We start from the raw sequence: 24,025 nt of genomic DNA on the forward strand, positions 1-24,025 counted from the left end.
CATAGTTGCGAAATGCCACGTAGAACTTCTCAAATACTGTGTTGAAGACTCTATTGGAATAACACAGACTTCAGTCTTTGGAGTTGATTAAGCTTAATACGGGTGTTAACTCCGTAGATCCAAAAGATTTCCGAAAAAGATTTGAACGTTTGGGCACACAAGAATAACAATTGCTTGGACATTGCAACATTTGATAATATCGACTGAGGACTTCTCAAACACTTTGTTAAACAATGATCGAGTACTCTTCAAGATCTTGGACTTGGAATTCAAGATGTTTGAACGAACCAAGAATTGTATAATGTCAATTTCATTTTCCCTTTTCCACTGGCACCGCACGTTGTACAACGTGTGTCACTTGAACTCAAACGCTCGGTCCAGCGTTTAGCTCCGGTTCAGATTTCATGGACGACGTCATGAGAACAAACAAAATATAGCTCTCGATGGGGGCATTCTCAATGATGCATGTTTTCTCTTCCTCTCTCTTTCTCTCTCTCTCCTTCCGTCTCTTTGTCTCTTTTTCTCTCTCTCTCTGTCTCTTTTTCTCTCTCTCTCTCTCTGTCTCTTTTTCTCTCTCTCTGTATCTGACTCTCTAGCTCTCTCTGCTGCTTTCTTCATTCCGACATTGCGTCACTCAAAAGGTACAAATTATGTGCCATGCCTGAAGCCTGCGAACCGAATTAGAAGTAAGGCATACCGACCTAATGGCATCGGAATGGGGAGGATGGAATGCAAACATTCATTTCGCCCTCCCCGCCGGCCGAAACTCGGACCGCAACACAGCCCAAAACGTTCCGGGCGGATGTGTGTGCGAGCGCGCACACGCTCGCGAGACCACAGCCGGGCTCCCGCTCGACAAGACGCCGGTATGTGCGTTATTTCCGAGCGAAAGGGGACCAGGGCGAAGTGCGCGAAACCGCATCATCATTATATGACGGTTTGATTGCACGCGTTTCGCCGCGTTTACGATGTTCGCTTCGGCGTTTGCTGGAAAGGGAACCGAGTGTCCATCGTGAGATTTGCAAAACTGCGATATCCAGAATATTTCTCTCGCCGAGGCGTACCCCAAGAACACAGCAAGACCGTGGAAAATTACACCACTGGCTACGACGTGAGCGTATGTATGTGTGTAGGGGGAGGAGAAGTAGGAAAAACCGCAAAAACCCACCAGACTGCAGGCAATTAACTGCCAAAGAAGAGCATAACAGGAATAGTTGCTGCAGTGCCAAGCGCTCCCAACGGCGACGAATGACGAGCGCGACCGCGCGGCCTAATGGGGGACGACCCGAGGCGAAAGGAAGGCACCAGAATTCGCAAACCCCGCAAACTCGCTGCAAGAGCTGACCAAGGAATGCAACAGAGTCTGGACACTGGAGCGGCCCGGGGTGGAATGGAAGTCCCGTTCCGAGGGTGGAGGCTTGTGTGGGGCATGGGAAAACTGGAACCCGATTCCGAACGAAAGCACAGCCAATACAGCGGAGCAGCGAGCGGTGCATACGATTGCACACACAGTGGCCAAAGGAGTTGGCGCAAAACGCAAAACTCGAGTGACTCGGGTACGGTTGCTGCGCAGGGCCTAGAGCACAAGTCGGCCACCGCCAATCCAGTCGTTCGTACGTGATTTGTATGTAAATTGGCCACCGCGACTCGCGAGAGTTGGCGCGTTCCGTTTCTTGTTTGGAGAGGCTGGTCCGGAGACCCCTCTGGCTGGCGCATTGCTCGGGCAGATACTGGCGGATACTGTGGGGGGAAGGGGGGGGGGCGATGTGGGAAATGCCGGGAATTCGTCAAAGCAGACTCCAGAGCAATAACCGTGGGACACACTCTCCGCGCAATATGACAATAAACCATGTCCAAGGCAGGACCAGTTTTTTTTGTCTTTTCTCCCCAGTTTTGCTCTCGCACAGCTTCGTCCCGTCTTTTGTTTCTGTGGGCATGCTCGGCCAGCAGAAATAATGATCCTGTGCGAGCGGAGCACGCGCAAATCAAGATCGGCGGACCGGCGACACGATCGAAATAAGGTCAGTGCGCGGTGCGGATCAACATATTTATCATATCTGCGCGCGGCTGCCTCGGACGCGTTAGTGGACTTCCGCCTGGCGAGCTGAAATGGATCCGTCCGCTACGGCACCACTCCGCTAAGTACAACATTAATCATCAAGATGGAGTTACCGAACGGTGCGCACCGCTCTAGCAGGAGTCCTGTGCTTTGAGCGCGTGGTTGTGTGGGCGGTTTCGGCTCGGCTCATGCGGAACAACATAAAGCGTTTTGCTTTTAAAAAAACACTCCCCATCCTAGCAAGGAACCGGTTTCATGTGCGCAGTCGTTGGTTAATGTTTGTCTGCCCCCACCCTACACCTCTAGATGTGATTCTAGAGCGATAGGAGCATTACACAGCGGCCCCACGAACTACACAGTCCATGACCGTGGAGTTCCGGGAGGTTCGATAGAGACTCGCACTGTGGGGTTCGCTGTCTACTTTCGCGCACACTTGATTTGCTACAGACACTTACCTGGCATGCAGACACAACGGAAGGTACCGGGATCGTCCAGACAGCTGCCCTGGTTCTGACACGGATGTGACTCGCACTCGTTCACGTTCGTTTCGCACCGCGGTCCGGTGAATCCTTGCGAGCAGTTGCACGCGAACGAACCGGGCGTGTTCACGCAGATACCGTTGTGCTCACACGGCGAACCTGCAGCAAAAAATAGACAAAAAGGATCAGTTTTAGCCTTAAAGCCTCTTCCTTTTGACACCCGTTTGGTGACACTTACCTTGATCGCACTCGTCAATGTCTTCCGAGCAGTCGATGCCCTTGTACCCGACGGCGCAAGAGCACGTGAACGAGCCGTTGATCGGGCTGGTGTCGCAGATCGCGTCCGCGTGGCACGGGTTCGACGTGCACGCATCGTCCAGATGGCACAGCAGCCCCGTCTTGCCGGGCGTGCAGCGGCAGTAGAAGCTGCCGACACCGTCGATACAGGTCGCCCCATTGAAGCAGGCCGCGTCCACACAATCGTCAATGTTGTTGCTGCAGTCGGGCCCGTTCCAGCCGTTCACGCAGATGCAGTTGTAGCTGCCGTGCGTGTTGGTGCAGGTCGCCCCGTTCTGGCAGATCGATGGCCGCAGCGCACACTCGTCCACGTCGTTCTCGCAGAACTCGCCGGTAAAGCTGGACGGGCAACTGCAGTGGTAGGCGTTGATGCCGTCCACGCATGTCCCACCGTTCTGGCACAGGTTGCCCGGGCAGTCGTCCGTGTTTTCCTCGCAGTTCTTGCCTTGAAAACCTGGTGTAGGAGAAAAAATAGAGAGAGAGTGTGTGTGTGGGCAATTAATTAACTTGATACGTATGTGCACGCGGAAAGTGTGGGAGACAACAGCATATCCAGCATCCAACCCTATTTAAAATGAAATTATAACAACACTAAAAATAGCGTAAGAGAAATAGAACGAATGACTTGAATTGTGCCCCCAACCCAACATTGCAGATGACAAGCGACGAACCCGAAAATGTCTCTGTTCAAATGAATTTCGTAGTCGTCCAACTTTTCGCCTCTGAAATTACAGTGATACTGTGCGTGCATATTCTCGGCGTTTAAGTGTGTGTATCTGAAAGATTGTAAAGCGTATTGATGGAACCTACAATGCATGACGTGATCAAACAAACATGCAAACCCTTCCTCCTCTCACGGTGCGCGGATGACCATTAATTCGTTTGACGATTAAACACAAATAAGAAAAACAACACACACGCACGCACGCACACACACACACACACAACAGACCATTTTGATTTGAGCTTTGTGGTAAACGAACCGTCTTCTTGAGCGCTGCAAGCAACGGTCGCCAGCAGTCGGTGCGCCAAACTATGCACAGCTATCGCGTGCACAGGTCATTTAGCCGTAATGGTGTAACAACACAGTCCGGCGCATTGTTGGCAGACATACCTACAGTCCCGGAAAGTTTTAACGCCCCTGAAGGAAGTGTACGGCATGATACATTTGCTACATTAAAATATTATGATCACGCATACGTGCGTAGATTTTCAAGCCCGATTCGGAGGGCATTATCATGAGCAGAAAGAGGCAGCAAGCAACGGCCAGCTTGGAACCCCCGACACCGTGGTTTAGCGAGGGCAAGAATCGAACAGTGGTCGAAGCATAGCAACCCGAACCAACACACGAACACATCGTCCGTAAGGACAGGGTTTTGATTGCAGCAGCAGCAGCAGCAGCATCAGCAACAAAATCTAACAACGAGAGAGAAATGTTGATGCCCGACCGGAGAGCGTGCAACGGCAACCGCGCAGGAGTGGTGTGAGCAAGCGCGGCACACAACAGAAATAGAAACGAATAATTCATCTCGATGGGCAGCGAGCGGTGAGCTTAGAGCTCTCCGCGCAAAAGAGTCGCACCCGGCCTGTCTGCCTAGGAGAAGGTCTAGAAAGAAAGGAAAAAAACGCGAACGCGCTAGCGCACCATCGTTCCATTCAAAACGCCCCGATTCCTCCACACATAGTGCGCACATACACACGTGTGCGCACTAGGAGAGTGTGCGCTGCGGAACGGACGCAGGGAGCAGCGGGCCAACAGCATCACGGGCAGCGACAGACACACAACAGCCACAACAGCTTGTCTGCGTGGTCGCTAAGCTAAGGGAAGAACAGTTTCCCACGGTTTCATATCTTGCTTTCCGTTTCATTCCCTCCCGATTACTTCTGCCTTAACATTAATCATCGATCGCTCTCTTTCCCTCTCGCACATTGGTTGTTTTTTTTTTCTTTTCTGTGCCTGTATGCTCACTCACTCATTCATTCGCTCGCTCGCTCATTCACCCTTTTAGCTCTTTCTTTCTATCTCTCTTTTTTCTCATTCTTTTTCATGTTTCTCTCCCATAAACGACATCTGATCGAAAGGAAGTAATCTTTTTTTTTCCCTGCTATATTCATTACACTGCGTTCACGCACACATTTTTCTTGCATCCCATTCATCGGTGGCTGTTCGTTCGTTCATCCGTTAGCGGGCTCATTCGCCGTTGCTTCGTTTCATGGCAAAAGAAACAACAACACCAATGTTCTTTTCAGCTCTTGCACTCACACATAGCTGCCTGTTTGGTAAAATTCGAGCAGTTTAACTAACGGATGAATGCGAAGTGTGTTCATTCACTCCTGCTTCACCATTCAACAGCGATTCCATTTTTTTTTAGACACTGAGGGATTAAAGAAGCGACTGAATATTGAATGTAAGATCAGACATACCCATAACATCACACATTCCAATTCCTTTTTGTGAAAATAAAAATAGCAACATGAAGTGCAGAAAACATTGCAGGCAAAACCCAGAGCAACTCGGCGAGGAAATTGATGTTGTTATGGAAGCGGGTTTGTCGCATTACCCCTGCACTATTAATTATGTTTGCTAAAATTATGCTATCACTCCAACAATGACGTCAAAACAATAAAGTGTATACCTTAATATCGACGTTTGGTCTATTTTGTTTTAGTATGGTCTCTGTTATGTATTGTAAACGCATCACATAGAAGCCATACTAATGCTCTGCATTTTCAGTGGGTCATTTGGCCGGACAATCTCATTCCCGGATTATTTAAAAATACCATACCAGGGTGAACAAAAAACAATAAACAAAACAGAAAACCTTGCAATTTTCAGCTGCAATGCAGTACATTGACCACACCGACAGGCGCATCTTAGAAGCAAAGCAGCTTCTCAACACAAAAGAAACAGATCTGAAGAGGACCGAAAGAATCAAAGCCGTCCCTTTGGAAATTAAACAAAACAAAAAGCCGGCAACGCATCGTCCTAGGCGGTGCTGGGACTTTTCGTTCTCGAATTTCTTCTCGTTTTTCCTGATTTTCGTTCCACACTATACGGCCATGTATGTGCAAAACAAACGCCCAAAAGTTGGTTTAGATTTAGATTTTTGAAGGAAATTTGACCCCGAAACGAAACATTTTCTTTCTCTCTCTCTCTTTCTCTCTCTCTCTCTCTCTCTCTCTCTCTCTCTTTCTCTCTCTCTCTCTCTCTTTATCTTTCTCTATTTCTCTATTTCACTCTCCATCTAGATTTGTCCATCAGCAGGTACTGCACAAAATCCTGCCGAAAAACGGGTCGAAAGTAAAAGCTTTTCTGTGGCAAGCACCTAGATGCAGATGCAGCTACAACCCAACACAAAACGATTATGCCGATGCGCCTTTATTGTTGTGTACTTTATGCCTGGTCGTCCTTCTTCCTGACGGTTGCAAACCTTTGCACCAGAGGGCAAGTATTTGTATTGCTGGTTTGCAAACTGGCAAATGTAAAGTTGCATTCAGCTTACTCTTAAGTCGCTTAAGTCTTTCGTACTGAAAATGCGCCTGTGTAAATCAAGTCACCGCTGAGCGGGGCGGCCACTGCGGAACGAAAACATACCTCGAGGCTACACGTCCCGGGCTGACTGTCTGATTGCACTGCACGCAGATAGAGCGAGCGGGAGAGGCTGGGAGATCCGATGGCTCCGTGGCTGCTGGACGGAGTAATCATTGCAATTACGTATCGCTCCGATCCGGTATAAACTAAGATTGAATTTTGCGGTTCTGCACAAACTGACACATTCGTTTGGAGAAGGAGAGAGATAGAGATACAGAGTACGAGCGAGGGAACGATCCAGACAGCATACAGCATACATTAAAATGGGGAAAGAAATCACCATTCCTAAACCGCTCGAGGCGGATTTGCTTCGTTGGAAAACGACGATAAAAAAAGACGACCCGACGGAACAACGTGCGGCCATGCAAACACACAGAGACTTATACACAGGATATGGCCCCGAATGGCTCCTGGACTCGCCTTCTTTTACGCTGCTTTTAATGGCTGCACCATGACTTAAGCGCACGTTCTCCTGCGGGGCAAAACGGAACGGAGCCCACTGTGTAACCATGATAAATGGTTTGATTTTCGCATCAGCAGCGGCACCGTCAGTGCCTTTCTTTTTCTTTTTCTTTTTTACGTGCCACTCGTGACACCCGAAAGGCTTTTCCCGAAATCCCGCAGACCGCCACGCCAGCTCGAAACCCGGAAGTCCCGGACATGGCGCGATGGAAAATCCTGCTCAGCGGAAAATCCTGCAATCTACCGTTTTGTTTTGTTTTTTTTTTTGTTTTTTTTTTGCCGAAGGCTTTCGTGAGACACGATGCGACTGGGAGAGTTTATGGAGTCGCTAGAACAGCGCCAATCGGTCCAACAAATTCAATGTTCTCAGATCCACTTCCTGGAACTGGGGGAATAACGAGCATTAAGAGGGCGAGATTGTGCAGGCACGTGAGTCGGCGGGGGGAAAACATTGAAGCTCGCAAGAGAATCAATCAACAAGCCGGTGTACGCATTCGAACAACATCCGGCTAATCAACAGACCACAGCAGCACGCCAAAGAGTTGAGGAGCTGATCCTCATCATCTCCCCGCGCTGGTTGTCATCGTCTAATTTCCAAAACCTAGCCCCGCTCCGGAAAAGGGCCATAAAAGTGGCCGAATTTTCCAAACTCCGGCAAAGAGGAGCCATCGTTTTATTGAGGGATGGTTGTCGCTACACAGTACAGTATCTCGGAAGCGTCGCGGGAAGACCTAGGCCTAGACGACGAACCCACCACCCATGGTCTCGCTCTCACATCAGTAACTGAAAGGCCGCCCCGAAAGCAAGAAACAAAGCACTAAAGCCCAATTCCAACGGGCCTGCTCTGCGTTGGCCCCATGTTGTGGGCCTGCTGGTACGATCGCCAGACACGACACTCACACACACACAGGGGATGAGCAAACCACTGGGAACCGGGCAATTATGGACGTAGAGAAAATCTTCGACTCAATCAGTCAGTCAAGTCTTCCGTCACATCTTTCCCACCCGCTCTCAGCGCCCAGCCTTTCGCCATCGCTGGGCCTTCTGCTCGTTCGAAGTTTATGGAGATCGGAGCGTGTGGAATTGGCCACCGCGGCGGCAACCTGGGAATTGAAAGGTTGCTCCTCGTGCTCCTCCTGAAAACGCCATAGAACCCGACAACCCGAAAATGATCATCAAGGTGGTGGTGATGATGATGATGATGATGATGATGACGATGATGATAATGCTGGAAAGACGGTAGTGTTGGGGGGCAGCGCTTTCGTCTTTCGTGATTACCTCGGGGCGATCTGTTTCGATTGCCGGATTTGCGAATATTGTGCAGGGAAAACGCAACGATCTTTCGAGGAACGATGAATCGAGGTGACTCCCCTAGAGAGGAATATTTTGAATAATACATGGCGAGAGAAAGAAGGAGAGAGAGAGAGTGAAAACAAGAAAGTATGAAAAAATACATTTCGGTTCACTTCCTTCCAGGGGCAAGAGCGGTAAGAAAGAATGTTATTACAGATCGCAGGGGGGATGTGGTGTGGTACACAAAAAAGTAATAAACGAGGAATGTTAACACGCACACGCACAAATGAAATGTAAGTGTGACTGCGTGTACGTATTTGGAGAAAACATGACAAATTAAAAGGAAAAGAAATCGAGAACGACGAAAATCTAAACCTGAGCGCCCCGTGAAGATAGAACATGCGCTCTTACACACACACACACACACACACATACACACATACATTTACAAAATAAAAATGTTCAGGAGAGTGCAGCGTGTGGGGGTAAACGGGGCAAAATTGACACCTTTTGTTTAAGGCATTATTTGACAGCAAGGATAAATTCCAAGGCTCAAAATGTATTTATTGAAGAGTTCAATGAACACCATGTAAGTTTTATAACCAGTACCTAACAACTAACCAAAAAAAAATAGAAAATAAGATTTAGCAGCATATTGGTATTTATAAGTCAATAAAAATACAAAAATGCTTCACATGGGGCAAAATGGGTAGATGCTTTTGACATATAGCGCTCGGTGAGGCTATGGTGTTGTATTTGTCCACACAATTATGCTAACAGACACAGCTTCTACAGATTCAATTTCGTTGATTAAAACATGTGTAAAACGTGTTCTATTTAAAAAAAAATATTTTTGGATACATTTGAAGGGCTTTTTTGAACAGCAAAACAAAAGATAGGAAGAGAATACGTTTCACTAATCGTACGCAAAAGCTTTGACCATAACCAAAGCGCTGTTGTTGTGGCCCATATTGCCGCGCGTGTCAAAAAAGCATCTCATGAAACATCTACTTTTATTTGACACTTTTTTTCATATGTTTACGTTATTTTCCAGCTGTGTTGCAATTTTATTCCATAGAAAAATGGTGGAGGCATATAAAATAATGTAAGAATGTTTATGTTTCGTGGCAAATTCAAAGGAATAGTCATTAAACTGCTTAACATGTCCATTTTGCCCCGCTTTTTCCTATTCGTATGCATTTGCCCCCTGTTAAAGAGAAACGGTTCAACGGTTCCTTTAAAAAATATTAAGAACGGCGTCGACTGTGTATAAAAGGTAATCCGCACACAGTACAAACCGTAAGACTCACAAATAAAACAATATTATGAGTGGCCTGTTGCAACAACCATAACTTCCTCGCAAAACTAACGCCCACCGTTTCATGCTTTAATTTTTTTTTTTTTTGGTAACGACTTGAAGAGAGCATTAAATTACATTTACTAAGTAGAGCTATTAATTAGAAAGGAGAGCAGAGAACCTGCACCAATCAGTGATTTGCTTAGTCGGGTCACAATACCACGCCACTGTTCGATCCGCTTTGTTTCTCGATCATGTTAAAGAGCGCATTTAAAACACATGACACCATCATGACCGTTTTGGTTGTTGATGACAGGCCGATGGTACGTTGATTGAAGCAACTGTTAGCAGTTCGCGGCAGCCCTTCCGGTTGATTGTTGATGATGAATGTGATCGTTTGATTGTTGATTGCTCGTCGGCCGGCAGGGGCCTCTGCAGGGTTGACACGGTGCAGCAGGATACTCGTACCTACAGAAAAGGGGAACATTCCTGCCCCAATGTACACATTGTAGCAACATTTAGCAACAACAACTTGTGCAGCGCCGCCAGAGATTCTTACACCACCACCACACGCAAGGTGCGCCCAAGTGCGAATAGTTTATCAAAACCTCAGAATCGAATGAACCGGCGGCAAACGAAAAGAATGCACTGACTTGCTCATTCACTAGGAATGATGGATGGATGGTTTTCAATCGGTGGGGAGATGCCGCCAAGATGTTTGCCGCAATCACTGCACGGCCCGATCGGTACTGCAACATTTTAACACAACCGTCACACACATACAACACTCGGGAAAAGGGTGTGAGGTGGGAAAGTGCGCAATTTAATTCGATTTCCATTTCATCAACCACAACCCCCCCCCCCCCCCCCCCCCGCGCCAAACCCTTCCGCGGGCACCTTTTGCGGATCGAGTGCAACATACAACAACAAAAAAAGCAATCAAGACACCGCCCAATCCCCAACTGCACTCTCCTTTAGTTCCCCATTTCTTCTCGACCGTTTCATTAAAAAAAAACACAACCGATTGCAAAACGGGGTTGGAGAAAAAGGCACAAAATATACAAAAGAGCCGGGTGCCGTGCAGAAGAGGAAAAAAATGGAACCGCAACCACAATCACGCTCTTATACTTCAATTCCGACCCTTCCGCCCTACCCCTCCCTACACCACACACACATGTGCGCGCGGGCAGAGATAATGGATGATCGGGACAGTGGGGGAGCAGGGGGGCAACAATGTAGGGCGTGAAGGTGACGACGATCGATGTGAGAAGGGTTCCAGCCGCGCTTTGATAATTGCAATTTGAATGCAAGCACGAGCAATACGGCGAGGGGTGGAGAGGAAAATAGAGCATTACGAGTGGGGGTGGGGGGGATGTTGTGTGTTGCCGGCGCAACAACAATGAGGATGCGCATTTATGATTTATGTCGGCAAATCGGCCCCGCTGCCGCATTAATGCCCATGTGTGTGTGTGTGTGTGTGGGTTCGCTTTCTGTTGTGTTGTGCCGTTGTGTTGCTCCTTTCTCCTGCCCTCGCCCCAGAAGGCAAATCGGTTTGGAAAAAACTTCCCATCCGGCGATGGTTATTAATCCTGCAACGTGTTTCCCACTATACACACACACACACACTTACCGGGTGGACATTTGCATTCGTAGGAGTACTTTGTCGATTGCTTGCAGGTGCCGCCGTTCTGGCAGGGCGAAGGTGAGCAGGGAATGTAACCCGACTCACAGTTCTTGCCCGTGTAGCCCGGTTCACACATGCACCTGAAAGATACAAAGAGAGAGAGAGAGGGGAGAAAGAATGATTAGGCGTTGGATTAATAGATTAAAAATAAATATAAACAATATAGGAGAAAGCGGGGCAAAATGGCACTGTCAAAGGATTTTGTTCTATATCTGTATTGGCAAAACCACTGATACACTGATATTTTGACGGCAATGAAAAACAATCAGAAGTAGTGGCATTAATAACAAATATAACTGAATAAAATGAAATTTAAAAATCAATTTCAAACATTGTGAAAATTTATTTTGCGGATGAAAATGGCCTCGCTATACATAAAATGTCAAAAAACATCAACAAAAAGGGGCAAAATGGACCACAGCATTGGACTTATGGTTTTGGTTTAAGCTGTTGCATCCAGGTAGAATTGTGAGAGTAGAGATTTTTATCTATTTTAAAGCGAATATACAGGATTTTTCAATTCAGTTTAGACTTATCTGTTGATAATATTTAATTCCATGCGCCCATTTGATTTCATGAATGCACAATCCAAATCAAAGGCACTTAGGGGAACTGGGGGTAGTTTCGACACCTTTCGAAGGTTTTCCTCTGATTGCAATACTTTTGCCAATGTAAACTTACTAGTAGACATCGAAAAAGCTTTTTTGGTGTATTATGTACCATCTTACGAGAAACTACGGTTACTGGATTGATTTTGATAACATTTTAATAAAAATAAAAAAGTGTGTTTTTTTGTTGCGTCACGACTGCAGTGCGGGTAAGTTCGACACCATGATGGGGTAAAATCGACACCTCGGGGGTGATTTCGACACATTGTTAGCTTTTAAAATAACAAACTCTGATGGCCTGTAGTTTTCATTGAAGTTCAACAAAGTATTTCGTACCAATTTTATGAAAAATTAACACAAAACATTATTGAAATACAGTAGAACGTCGATTATCCGGGGACGGATTAACCGGCGGGCGGCTTAACCGTGCGCATAAATCTGACAGCTGTTCATACGTACGGCGAAAGTTTGCAGCGATAATCAATTGGGAAACCAGTTTCTTGTGCAGCTGTGTAGTGTCTAGGGGTATTTTCGAAATTCATTTTTGTTCATGAACAGTTGTTCAACCTACAGTTATTGATTAAAATAATATTCTACCAACGATTAATCGATTGATTCTAGGTGAATTAATAATAAAACTAGTGAATTTCATATGTTTTATATGCGTTTGACATTTCTTGGACCATTATCCGTGCAAATCGATTAACCGGCAACCGTCCGGTCCCGAGCTGCCCGGATAATCGACGCTCTACTGTATACGAAAAAAATGAAGTTACAAGCAAGAACAAAAATTTCATTACAAATAGCATCGGACCAGACTCCATATAGTAGAAGCTGCGGCGATAGCATCTTGTTTACGGAATAATTGGTTAAGATTCCTTTAAAACAGGGGTCTCGGTCTCCAAACTACGGCCCGCGGGCCGCATGCGGCCCTCAAGAGCTTATAATGCGGCCCACGATGACTTTGCCAGAGTTAATATAAGTATTACGTAATTATGACTTTTTCAAATAGAATTGTATTTTTTACTTTTCTTAGACAAAAATCAAGCTTTGGTAACTCGAAGCTGTACAAGTAACGTTAGTATTTTGTTATAAAAACGAGATTTAAACGTTCAATCATCATTTAAAGGTAGCGTCAAATGGCCCTCAACATAGTTATTTTTGAAACAATGCGGCCCGAGAGGTGAAAAGTTTGGAGGCCCCTGGTTTAAAAAATAATCTGGCCGCCATCATCCAGTAATCTTTTTCATTTTTTTTTGGCTCAACAACCGATGTCGGTTCTAGGCCTGCCTGTACCCTCTTGTGGGCTTGGCTTTCAGTGACTAATTGATTCCCCCCCCCCCCCCCCCCCCATAGCAGGATAGTCAGTCCTACGTATGGCGGCGCGGTCTATTTGGGGATTGAACCCATGACGGGCATGTTGTTCAGTCGTACGAGTTGACGACTGTACTACGAGACCGGCTCCATTCATTTTTTTATAAAATCGAAAAGTGTTCAATTTTTCTTAGCCAACTCGAAAGCCAAAAGGCGAACATCGGTCAATGTGATTCCAAACCAGCGACTATTTTTTTTCTTCAGTTAATTCCATAATTATAACTTCCTAGGTTTGTTGACATCTTCAATTTTAAAGCTTCTACGGTATTTTTAATTGCGTGTTTGTTCAGTTTGATTATTACGTTTGTCGTACATCGTTAAGGAACATCTGTATAAAATACAGACACTTTCAAATTACGATATAAAAAAAGTTAACATGCTACAAATAAGCATTACACTACTACCAAGTGGGGTGTCGAATTTACCCCCATTGGTCGCACAAGTTTTAGTGACATTTTATATTATATAGCTTAAAAATAAAAATTACGCCCTGTGATACAGAACTAATCAATAGTATTTATAAAACAATTCTATTAACACGGTGCGAGACCGTGAGCGGTTTCGGACACTCCTGAGGCAGGCCAAGACCGCAAAGCGATTGTAGTGCCGGATAAGTAAGTAAGTACTATTAACACGGAAACTATAATTTTGTTGAAATAACGCCACAATTCCTTAAGTCCCAGAAGTAAAAACTTACATCGACTGTCAATCAGAACCACCATGTGTTTATTTTGTTGTTTTTTTGACAATTGACAGGTTTCTGATCAGTGAAATGTGACTCAAATATTCGAAACAGTTGACATAAATAATATGTATAAGTTTTTTGTCTTCAAAAAGTTCTATAAATACAAAAACGGCAAGGTGTCGAACTTACCCGCAGTGTCGAACCAACCCCGACTTCCCCTAACGGCTGAATTGAAACATGCAGTAGTGGACCCACAGGCATAACCTAACCATAAGCTGGATTGAGGTAGTGGTTGGAGAATCGTCGCAAGTGATTTTGCCGCATGCGGCAAGAAATTAGTTTTCTCAATTTTATAACAATTGAAGGTATTATTATGCAACATTATTGTTTCATTAAAAAGATAATCATTATTCAATATGATTTTAACCATTTGACATCTGAAATAATATCGCACACGGCGATGCGGCAATATTAAATGATATTGATTTTGCTGCATCGCTGCATGCGATAGATTCGCATTTTTTTCGAGACGGTGAAAATTACATCGTTTTGAAGAAAAAAATTGTTTTGCTAATTTAGATTAGAATTCAATCATTAGAAGTCATAATAAACGCGTTAATATGCCAATAATGCGGGTGAACATTTCACCCCACCTAACCATTTTGCCCCACGTTCCCCCCTACACTGAGCACGGGTTATTTTAGCGCATCACACAGCACATGCAGCTTTGAGCAGATAACATATCACTATCCCCTCTTCCACACACACACACACACACACACACACACACACACACACACACACACACACACACACACACACACACACACACACACACACACACACACACACACACACACACACACACACACACACACACACACACACACACACACACACACACACACACACACACACACACACACACACACACACACACACACACACACACACACACACACACACACACACACACACACACACACACACACACACACACACACACACACACACACACACACACACACACACACACACACACACACACACACACACACACACACACACACACACACACACACACACACACACACACACACACACACACACACACACACACACACACACACACACACACACACACACACACACACACACACACACACACACACACACACACACACACACACACACACACACACACACACACACACACACACACACACACACACACACACAGTGAACTTATCCCTTGCAGCGTTGCTCCCGCGCATGGCTGGCAGCGATAGAATCTCACACAGCCTTAAGCAAAGGGCCAAGAAGCCAAGGGGCCATCGACAGATCGACACGAAATTTTATCACGTCCAGCAATGTTGCCACATGAAAAGACACACGCACAGGCACATCAAATGTCCACACAATTCACATTCTGCGCGCGCGGAGGGGTACTTAAGAGCAGGGCGTTGGGAGTGCACAAAAGAGGGGACTATGCTCCACCAAAAGTGGACAAAACGGAAGCGCTAAAAGGAAACTTGCTCCCAGGGCAGAAAGGACGAAACGGCCGCCGCTCGTTTGCCCTTTTTTGGGGCTTGCTAAGGTACCAGTGGTGTTCGCGCGCGCACTCCATGAAAGGGTTTTGTGCTGGTTGCTGGAAAAATGCACTGCAAAATGGTGGCTCCCGGGGCGTGCGCGTGCACCACACGCGATTTTCTCTTTGCGTTGTCACCGGCCGGAGGAGAGCCGGAAGGGGGTGTCAAATGAAGAAACGGGGCAGACGGGCAAGGGTTTGACCATTGCTGGACACAGTAAGCTGGACACACGACGGCCGCAAATGGTCGGTTTTAGAAAGGTATGCGCGCCCGGTTGCATGTATGGTGGATTCTTTAGCTTTTCGTTTTGCTTTTGTTTGTTTGTTTGTTTGTTGGTCTTCTTTTTCTGCCTGTATATTTATATATATATTCCCTTCGCTTGCGCATTTTCGCTTCTCTCTGTCGCGTTCGCTGCTGTTAGACGCATTTGTTCCCATTTTTGGAACGATCCGAACAGGATCGAACTGGGACGAAGGAAAGGGGGGAGGGAGAATGGCAAGAAAAATAGCAAGCGTTCGCGATAGCCGCTTGCCGTACGAAAGACTGCAGGCGACGAAGCGACGAAACCCTTTTAGTAAGCATACAAGGGGGGCGAATCGGCTGCAAACCTCTGGCAGACATTGCGCCCTATCCCTGCCTCCCTCTCGTCATCTTCCCAAGCTGGCCAGTAGTTGACAGAATTAATCAGTGGACGGCTGAATTAGGAAACTTGTGATACGCAACCCGCGCAACCGCGTGCGATGGGAAATGATGCGCAGCGCAACAGAGAAAGCTTATGGATGGGGAGGAATGGTACGGCTGGGTGGAAAACATCACTCCTGCACTCCCAAGTTCTTAGACCTGTGGGGCAAAAAGTCCAGCAAACAATTCATAACATTCGGCTTCGTTTTGAAAATGAGAATTTTCACTTACAAATTGCACTGTGTGTGTTCGGCTGTACACATTCCTCCTTTAGGGCTGTTTTACTTTTTCTTTGTTATTGTTTTTGTGTTTTTTTTTTTTGCAGTACGATTTTTTTGCAATCCACACGATTTAATTTTTCAACGGTTATTAACAGAAGAGGAAGAAGGAGGGCTATAAACAATACCATCCCAGCTAGCTATTGGTTTTCATTTTATTTCTCTTTGAATGGGAGGAAAAAACTCCCTTTGCAAGCAAAACCTCACAGTTGGTGCGTATTCAAACAGTTTTCGTTCACTTTTTTGTTCCTCAATAAGTTTGCCGAAAATAGCGTCCAAGTTGCTACATTTTAGCCCCCCTCATCTCTCCTTAAAAAGCACCCCGTCATCAGAAACAAAACACTACGGCAGGGTGCTTGCGATACACTTTTTTTTTTGTTGGTAACCTAGAGTCGCTTCAAGGAAATTGTATTTTTTTATAAAAATAAATAATTTTACCAATTGCTTTAGGAAAAAATAGCTTTCCCTGCGTTTAAGCTTTGGGAAAAGTTCTGAAGAATGTTTTCACCTGCGTCCGAAAAACATTCACCAAGGACGACGGAGTCCGCAAAAGCTAGAAACTCATTTTTTGGAGAGAGAAAAAAAAAACAAAAGAAAAAATCATTTCTTTCGGGACTGGGAAAAACGTCAGGCCGCGCTCATTCGTTACAAATACCAACGAAAAAAAAATCTTTAATGAAAACTGTTTACAGCGAGAAAAGCGCACACACCGACACAATTGAGGGTGCCGTAATCTTTTGCTCGTTTTTACTTTTTTAAAACATTCACGCAAACAATTTTGATGCAACCTGAAACCGTCCTGAATCCCCCACTTCCCCCATGTGTCAACATTTGGCGGCCCAGGAAAATAAGGTGCCATCGTATGCGGAGGCGTTTTTGTTTTGTTTTGTGCCCTCGTCCCTCAAAAGCAGTGGCGGGTTTTTGAGGTTAAGTGCTTCTGGAGGAGGAGGTTCGCTAGTGCACGGGACTGCCATGAACGATCGTTCTGATTGTGGTTCGGGTTTGTATTGATATTTGTGTTCGATTTTCATTTTATTTTATAAGCAAAGGAAAATTGGAGACTTACAAGAATGGTTTGATTTTTTAGACGAACAATGGGAGCAGCCAAAAACTGAAACTGTACATATTGGTAAGATGTCCCACAAAGTAGTATATTGGAGGCCACATTCTGGGGCTGTTTTCGTCACACAAAAGAATTATGCGTTAGATATGGCGAGGTTATGTTTGTCTATTTTCACCTGAAGCGTTACCAGTGCTACAACACTTTCTTAAACTAACCGTTTCTGTCTATTTCTCGCTCCGTTTCTGTGTGTATGTGTGTATGTGTGTTATTGTTTTGCCAGACAGTTCAGAACCGCCTAGCCACGATAACACTTTTTTCCTCCACATTGTTACGTCGAGAAACAGTCATATTTGCTAAACATTTACAGCCAACGTCGCGCTATCTGCGGAAAACATCAGACAGCCCTCCGGTTTTCCGGAACGTCCCCCTAAACGAAAGCAGTGCGCTCTGCTGGGGCTACAAGAAGCGATCGCACCATATCCGCCATGCCGGTGCAGATCTTGCGGCGGTGAAAATTTGTACACCGATTTGTACCGAGCCGTGGCGGCTGCCGATGCGACATATTTTGTATTAGGGCCGTTTTAGGCAAGCGCGAGCTACCGAGTGGCAGGACCCCGATATGGCGCGGGGCTGATTAATTCGCTTCCCTTCGGTGGACAAATCAGCAGCGACTTTTCTCACGGCCAGAAAAGCGCAACCGTACCGCCACAATCAGAGCACCCCCTGCGAGGCATCGAAGCACTCCAGAAACGCTCCCGCTGCACGTGTTGCACTGGTTGACTTCTTGCGAAAAGCGCAAAACGGTATGCAGCAGGTTTGTGAGTGGGTTTGGGCTAAAAAAAGCCACACACACACAGCACAAAACTACAGCCCCCATAACGCTAAGGTACTGTCTACACACACTCATTTGGTCATACAAAAAAAAAACATCGTCTCCTGTGCACCGGCGAGACAGATTTCAACCACTTTCTGCTCGACACGATTGCTAATTGCACGCTATAATTTCGAACCGCTCCACCGGAGACTGTTTGCACCCGGAGCGCCTGGGCGAAGGATGTCAGCCAGCTAACCGGTGGCGGAATTTGCGCACAGATTGAAAAGTAAATTGCAGGGTTTCGGAAGCTGCAATCAGGGGCTGCCCGGTGCTCCCTGTACTGGGTGGAGAAGCACGAGGCGCTACTGGTGCCTGCAACGCCTCAAGGTCCTGATGCGAAGAGGTGTTTTGCTGTGGTTATTTTTTTTTTAAGTTTCTACTCCTAGATCGGGTTTTGTTGGTTCGAGAGTACTCGACAGATCTTTCGTCGAATGGTGCTTGCTAAGTTTCGTGGACGGAACTTAGGATCCACCATTTGGGCCCGGATGACGTGAAAGCGTCATCGTCATGGCGTGTTGTTGTATTTTTCCTTATTTTTCAGTCGACTGGCGAAGAGCTACACACTTCACTTGATTGACAACTTCCCAAAACCACGCTGGGAACGGTTTCGGGCAGGAAGAAAGCTAATAAAACACCGCAGCCCGCTCTGTAAGCTGCTTGGCTAGGGCGCGAGGAGATGGAAGCGAAATAAAAACACACACACAAGAGTTCGAGAGGGCATATCCCAGCCTAAAACCGAATGTGGGATGACTTGAACGACTCCATGCTCGGCCCCGTGCGCGCTAAAGTCTCTTTTTGTTTTGTCCCGGGACGCCCGGTACGAGGGGATAATGTGTTATGGAGATCGTCATCACCATCATCATCATCATCATCATCATCATCATCGGGGAATCATCACCTTTCACCGTGATTTTGTTGCGCACAGAGACGATGACTTGCCGTCAACCGGAGTCCTCCTTTGAGATGCTCCGGTAAGAGCCACCGATCATGCTCGCGCTCTTTCTACCTTCATGATCGCATTGCGAGCGTCTCGTGAAGCGTTCACTGTGCGTCGGACGTGCTCGTAACACGCACGCACACACACACACACACAGGGTGGAAGGAATGGATGCTGGCGACGGTAATTCATTCGCAAACTGAGCAGATCGAAGAGCAACGATCGAACGAGAGTAGCACACCACAACCACTTCTCGGGTACGCTACCAATTGGCTGGAGCAGCGGCAGCTGTCTTAGCACCCGAACGAACGCTGGAAGGCATGGGGGAATGGGCAAGTGGGGTAGTGGTCAATGAACTGGAGTTATGAATCTGCCTGCCTGCCCAAAACAACAAGCTCATTGCTGGAGCGGTCTCGCGCAGCGGGTCGGGTATGTATGAGATAGCAATTCGGGCAATTTTTTGGGTCTACGAACGGATATTACCTTGAGGTACGTGTCTCATCATCGCTCGTTGGCAATCAACGAAAACACCAACAACCAGATCCCCCATATTTTTACAACCTGTGAGCGAAATATTACAATAGTGCGCACTCCCAAGGCGCTACACACACTGCTACTACACACTCACACACAAATAATAAAAAAAAGAAGCAATCCATCTAAATTAGCGCACCCTGACTGACGAATTCAGCGAAGGCCATTCCATTTCCCATCCCACCAATGGCTTTATGGTTTCTCTCTTATTAAAAAAAAATATATTTATTGTACACACAGTTTGGGATTAGCTGCGCCACGAACTGGAGTGATAATATGGCGCACCGCGCCGAAGAGTGGAGCGAGCTCGCGCTGCACCAATAAAACATGATATAAACAAAACTATAAGGCAATCAAATGGGCGAAGAATGCCGTTCTGCTGTAAAAATAAAAGGAGCAAATCATAAAAACAAACCTTTTACATCCCAACCTGTGGAAAAACGGGCTTGCGCCCCCTAGCGGCAGAGACAATGCGCGGGCAGATACTTCTCGGCAAGCAGTAGCGGTGCTAATAGCACCGGACCACTGCTTTTACGAGTGGGATAAACATTATATCACAATCGAGAAGGAGATTAAGAGAGAGAGAGACAGAGTGAAAGAGAGGACATTGCCTTCCTTTTGCTTCTGCACTTGGACGGCGCTTCAGGGGGGACCCACAGTTATCTTCGTTGGCACCTGCAGTTGTTCATGGGGGCAAATTCAGAGAGCGCTACCGAAGCATCCATAACCCAAGATGCAAAGTCAGCCACCTCCAGGGGAACCAATTGGAGATGCGGAAACCCACACACATACAAACACAAACGCTAGTTTCTAGTCAGTTCAACGATCCGCGATTGATTCTTCGGGTATTAGGAAGAAGAATCTCAACGTTCCAGAGAAGGAGGAACCTATCGCTTCCATACATATACATCCATTCCGGAGCAACGCCACGCAAACCTCCCCGGCAACCATCTGGCGTGCGCGCACTGTGTTGCCGAGATTCCGAATTCACCCGGCTAATTAAACTCCGGTTGCGAAAGCGAAGCCGAAACAACAAATTAGGCTGCGGATAATAGTGCTCGATTCGAGCAACAGCATTGGAGGGACGAGCACATTTGCCCGGGTAGTACACAACTGGTTTGGCAAGCCTAAGAGGGCGCAATACTCACTGGTACGATCCGTGCGTGTTGACGCACTTGCCGTTGTTCTCGCACGGATTCTTCAGACACTCGTCGATGTCGTCTGCACAGTACATGCCGCGGAAGCCTTTCGGGCAGATGCACTTGACGTGCCCATTCGGTGACAGCGTGCAGGTACCACCGTTCCGGCACGGGGACGAAGCGCACAGATTCTGCTTGTCACAGTGTTTGCCTGTGTGGAAATGGAAATTTGGAAACAATCAATACGGATCGATCACATTGGCTACACACCAACCATCCCACTCCTCACACTCACCCGAATAGCCGGTCGCGCAGATGCAGGTGTAGTCGTCGAGCGTTTTCAGCTTGCAGTTGCCACCGTTGTTGCACGGCGAGGAGTCGCACGCATTCTTCACCGGTATCTCGCACAGGCTCGCGGTGTACCCGATCGGGCACCGGCACGAGAACGACGGCACTCCGTCCCGGAAGGTCGTCTCGCAGATGCCACCGTTCTGGCACCGGGGACCGGCAGCCGTGTGACACGGGTTCGGGAAGTCGCAAAAATCTCCAGTATAGCGTGACGTACAGCTGGAAAGAGGGAAACGAAACGTTACAAGTTAGTAGCTGTTACATAAAATATAAAAAGTAAATTTAAAAAATATATATGAGCACCCTTAATTACTATCCCACCACAGGCGCCACTGGACGAACGAGACGGAAAGATATAAACATATCTCCGGGTGAAAGAAGATAATCCCACGAAAACTGGCGATTGCGGACGACCACACACATCGGTTGCAACCGGGTGCGCCCACACGCATCGGGGTAGGGTTCCTTTAAACGATTTTGTGGAACACTTCGCCACCGCTGACGCTATGACGCGGGACTTTCCGGAGGTGCAGGCGCACCACGATGCCGGGAAAGAATTGGCTTTCTCTCGTTCCGATGTGATTTTATCATGCGATGATTACTCAAAATCCGGAATTCTCACAGCTCCAATACATTGGGAGCTATGACAATTCCCCAAACATTAACAACTCCGCAAAGTGTCCCAACATTCCAATGTCTATGAGCGTTCTATTGCGCTGTCACCAGTATTGGCAATGGGAAATGTAATTAAATGTATTTAACCTGCACAACGATCGTGTCCAGTAGCGAGCCATCTTTAAGCTATTTCCGCCATCACCTTCAGACTGTTACTTTTTTTTTCTCTCGCTCTTTCTCTCTCTCTCTATCTGTGTCATCTGGTGGCTCGGCATTAACTGGTAAAACCAAGTGGACGAATTTCGGACAGGTCCCAGGGTCCACAATGACACATGCAACACGTACAGCGCGCGAGTGAAAGTTATGCCGCAGTGCATAGGTTTAGTTCATCTCACGCCACACGGACTCTAAGCGCAGTCGTTTAGGACCAATTTGAAATTAGCAAATCGCAGCGAACCGTAAGCTGAAGAATAGTAGCGCGCGCCAGCCGAACACAGAGACCAATTACACGTGAGCAAGTAATCTTTCCTTTTACACACACACACACATACACACATACACAGTCAGAGGATAACCGTGGGAGTTGCCTGTGGTCGCGTGAGAACTTAACCGCAACCGGTTTAATAAATTGCATAGCTCTTGGTTTTACCCCAACGCCGAAACGGTCCCCATGAGAAGATTTCTCAAGATGTCTGGAAGAACACGAGATTCAATCTCAGACCTCAGACTTTCTAGGGTTCTTCTCCCAAAGGTGTTCTAATCGAAGCGCGACGAATTCGCGACCAAGTGTGGCAGTGTCCATTGTCCAAGTCTCCAACCGTTGCCGTAGCCATCATCATCATCGTCATCTTCATTTCGGAGCATCCAATTTCCAGCAGAGTGTGCTCAGTGACTTTGTCTCCAGCATTGATCGGGTTGATCTGTTTTCTCGGGAGTTCGCGCGAGATGAACATTCTCAGGATCGTCGTACCCTGAAACCACCCGCCACACTCATCTTAGCTACCATCATCTCCCCACATCCCCAACCCCCTTGTTTCGTTGTGCCTAGGTCAGCAAACGAGCCTGCGCATGTTTAGCTGTGCAGATTCGATTTGCTGAGTAATCGAAAAGCCTGCCGGCCCGATGACGAGAGCCCATTAGCACCGCAGGCAGCACATCTCAGCAGGTCACACCCAAATCTCCCCTTCTCCGCACTGAATAGAAACTCGAGTGTGCGTTAGCGCATACCGATACTCTCGTAGTTCCTTTGTCTATTGGGTGACTGCTGCTTTATAGCCCCTTATATCCACGCCAACCAGCCAGCGTAAATGGGTGCGCGAGCGCTCGCACACACCAAGAACTGTGGAGAAACGGTCCCAGGGCACCGTGCCGTGGTTCATTACATTTTCTTCTCAAATTAACTCCCCACGCGGATGTTGTTCGTCGGTGCCAGAACGAACGAGCGCAGAAGCGCAACAGAAGGTAAAAACATGAAAATGCCGCTCACCATTAGGTATACCCGTCGTACCGCGAGTGTTCCGACACGGTTCTAGCGCGTTGGGTGGTAAGAATAGAGCTTTATGCTCGGCTATTAGCCACCGTGGGGAGTGCACAACATTATATTGTACCTGACTGAGGGCTGTTTGCTATCGGCAAGAATGAGAATGGGCCGTTCGTTACAGCAGGGGTAGCCCGCATCGATAAGTACCTTCTCTAGCAGCTAGCAGATGTAGCTGAAGAGTTAGTCACGGCGAAAAAATACAATTCTAGGAGCTCCACCACTAGATCGCTCGAGCATCATTTCACCAAGGCTATAGATGTCGCCATCGACAGCAACAGGTCAAAAAGACCACACCATCATCGTTATTCCTCCTAAAAAACTACTCACACAAAAAACATCCGCCTCGACACGTCATCTTTCCGTTGTTTATTATGTTTTGCATTATTTTTCTGATCTTCCCTGCAGCGACACTTGCACGTGAAGGGTTTCGCCTGCATCCGCTCGGGTGGATGGTTTTGTGTGCTGTTTTTTATTGCTTCATTTTGCTTTTACGGTGACCACTTCCAAATGGTTGTCATTCAATATTTGTGGGATATAGTCACACCCAGTGACCGTACGAGCCTTGTTGCAAAACGGCTACCGTTCCAACCGTGTCCA

The 24,025-nt window shown here is 46.9% G+C and overlaps 1 protein-coding gene across 2 annotated transcripts in view; it reads right to left on the minus strand.

The window, feature by feature from the left end:
- LOC120961045 (neurogenic locus Notch protein) overlaps window positions 1–24,025 on the minus strand; it is a 76,223-nt gene that overhangs the window by 11,335 nt on the left and 40,863 nt on the right. For both annotated transcript variants that reach the window (XM_040384630.2, XM_040384622.2), the window contains exons 4-8: window positions 21,221–21,492; window positions 20,935–21,136; window positions 11,110–11,243; window positions 2,777–3,289; window positions 2,515–2,697 (exon numbers count right to left, since the gene is read on the minus strand). In XM_040384630.2, coding sequence (XP_040240564.2) covers window positions 2,515–2,697; window positions 2,777–3,289; window positions 11,110–11,243; window positions 20,935–21,136; window positions 21,221–21,492 — 1,304 coding nt within the window. The remainder of the gene's footprint in view (window positions 1–2,514; window positions 2,698–2,776; window positions 3,290–11,109; window positions 11,244–20,934; window positions 21,137–21,220; window positions 21,493–24,025) is intronic.

Source organism: Anopheles coluzzii, chromosome X (assembly GCF_943734685.1).
Source record: "Anopheles coluzzii chromosome X, AcolN3, whole genome shotgun sequence".
Classification (NCBI taxonomy): domain Eukaryota; kingdom Metazoa; phylum Arthropoda; class Insecta; order Diptera; family Culicidae; genus Anopheles; species Anopheles coluzzii.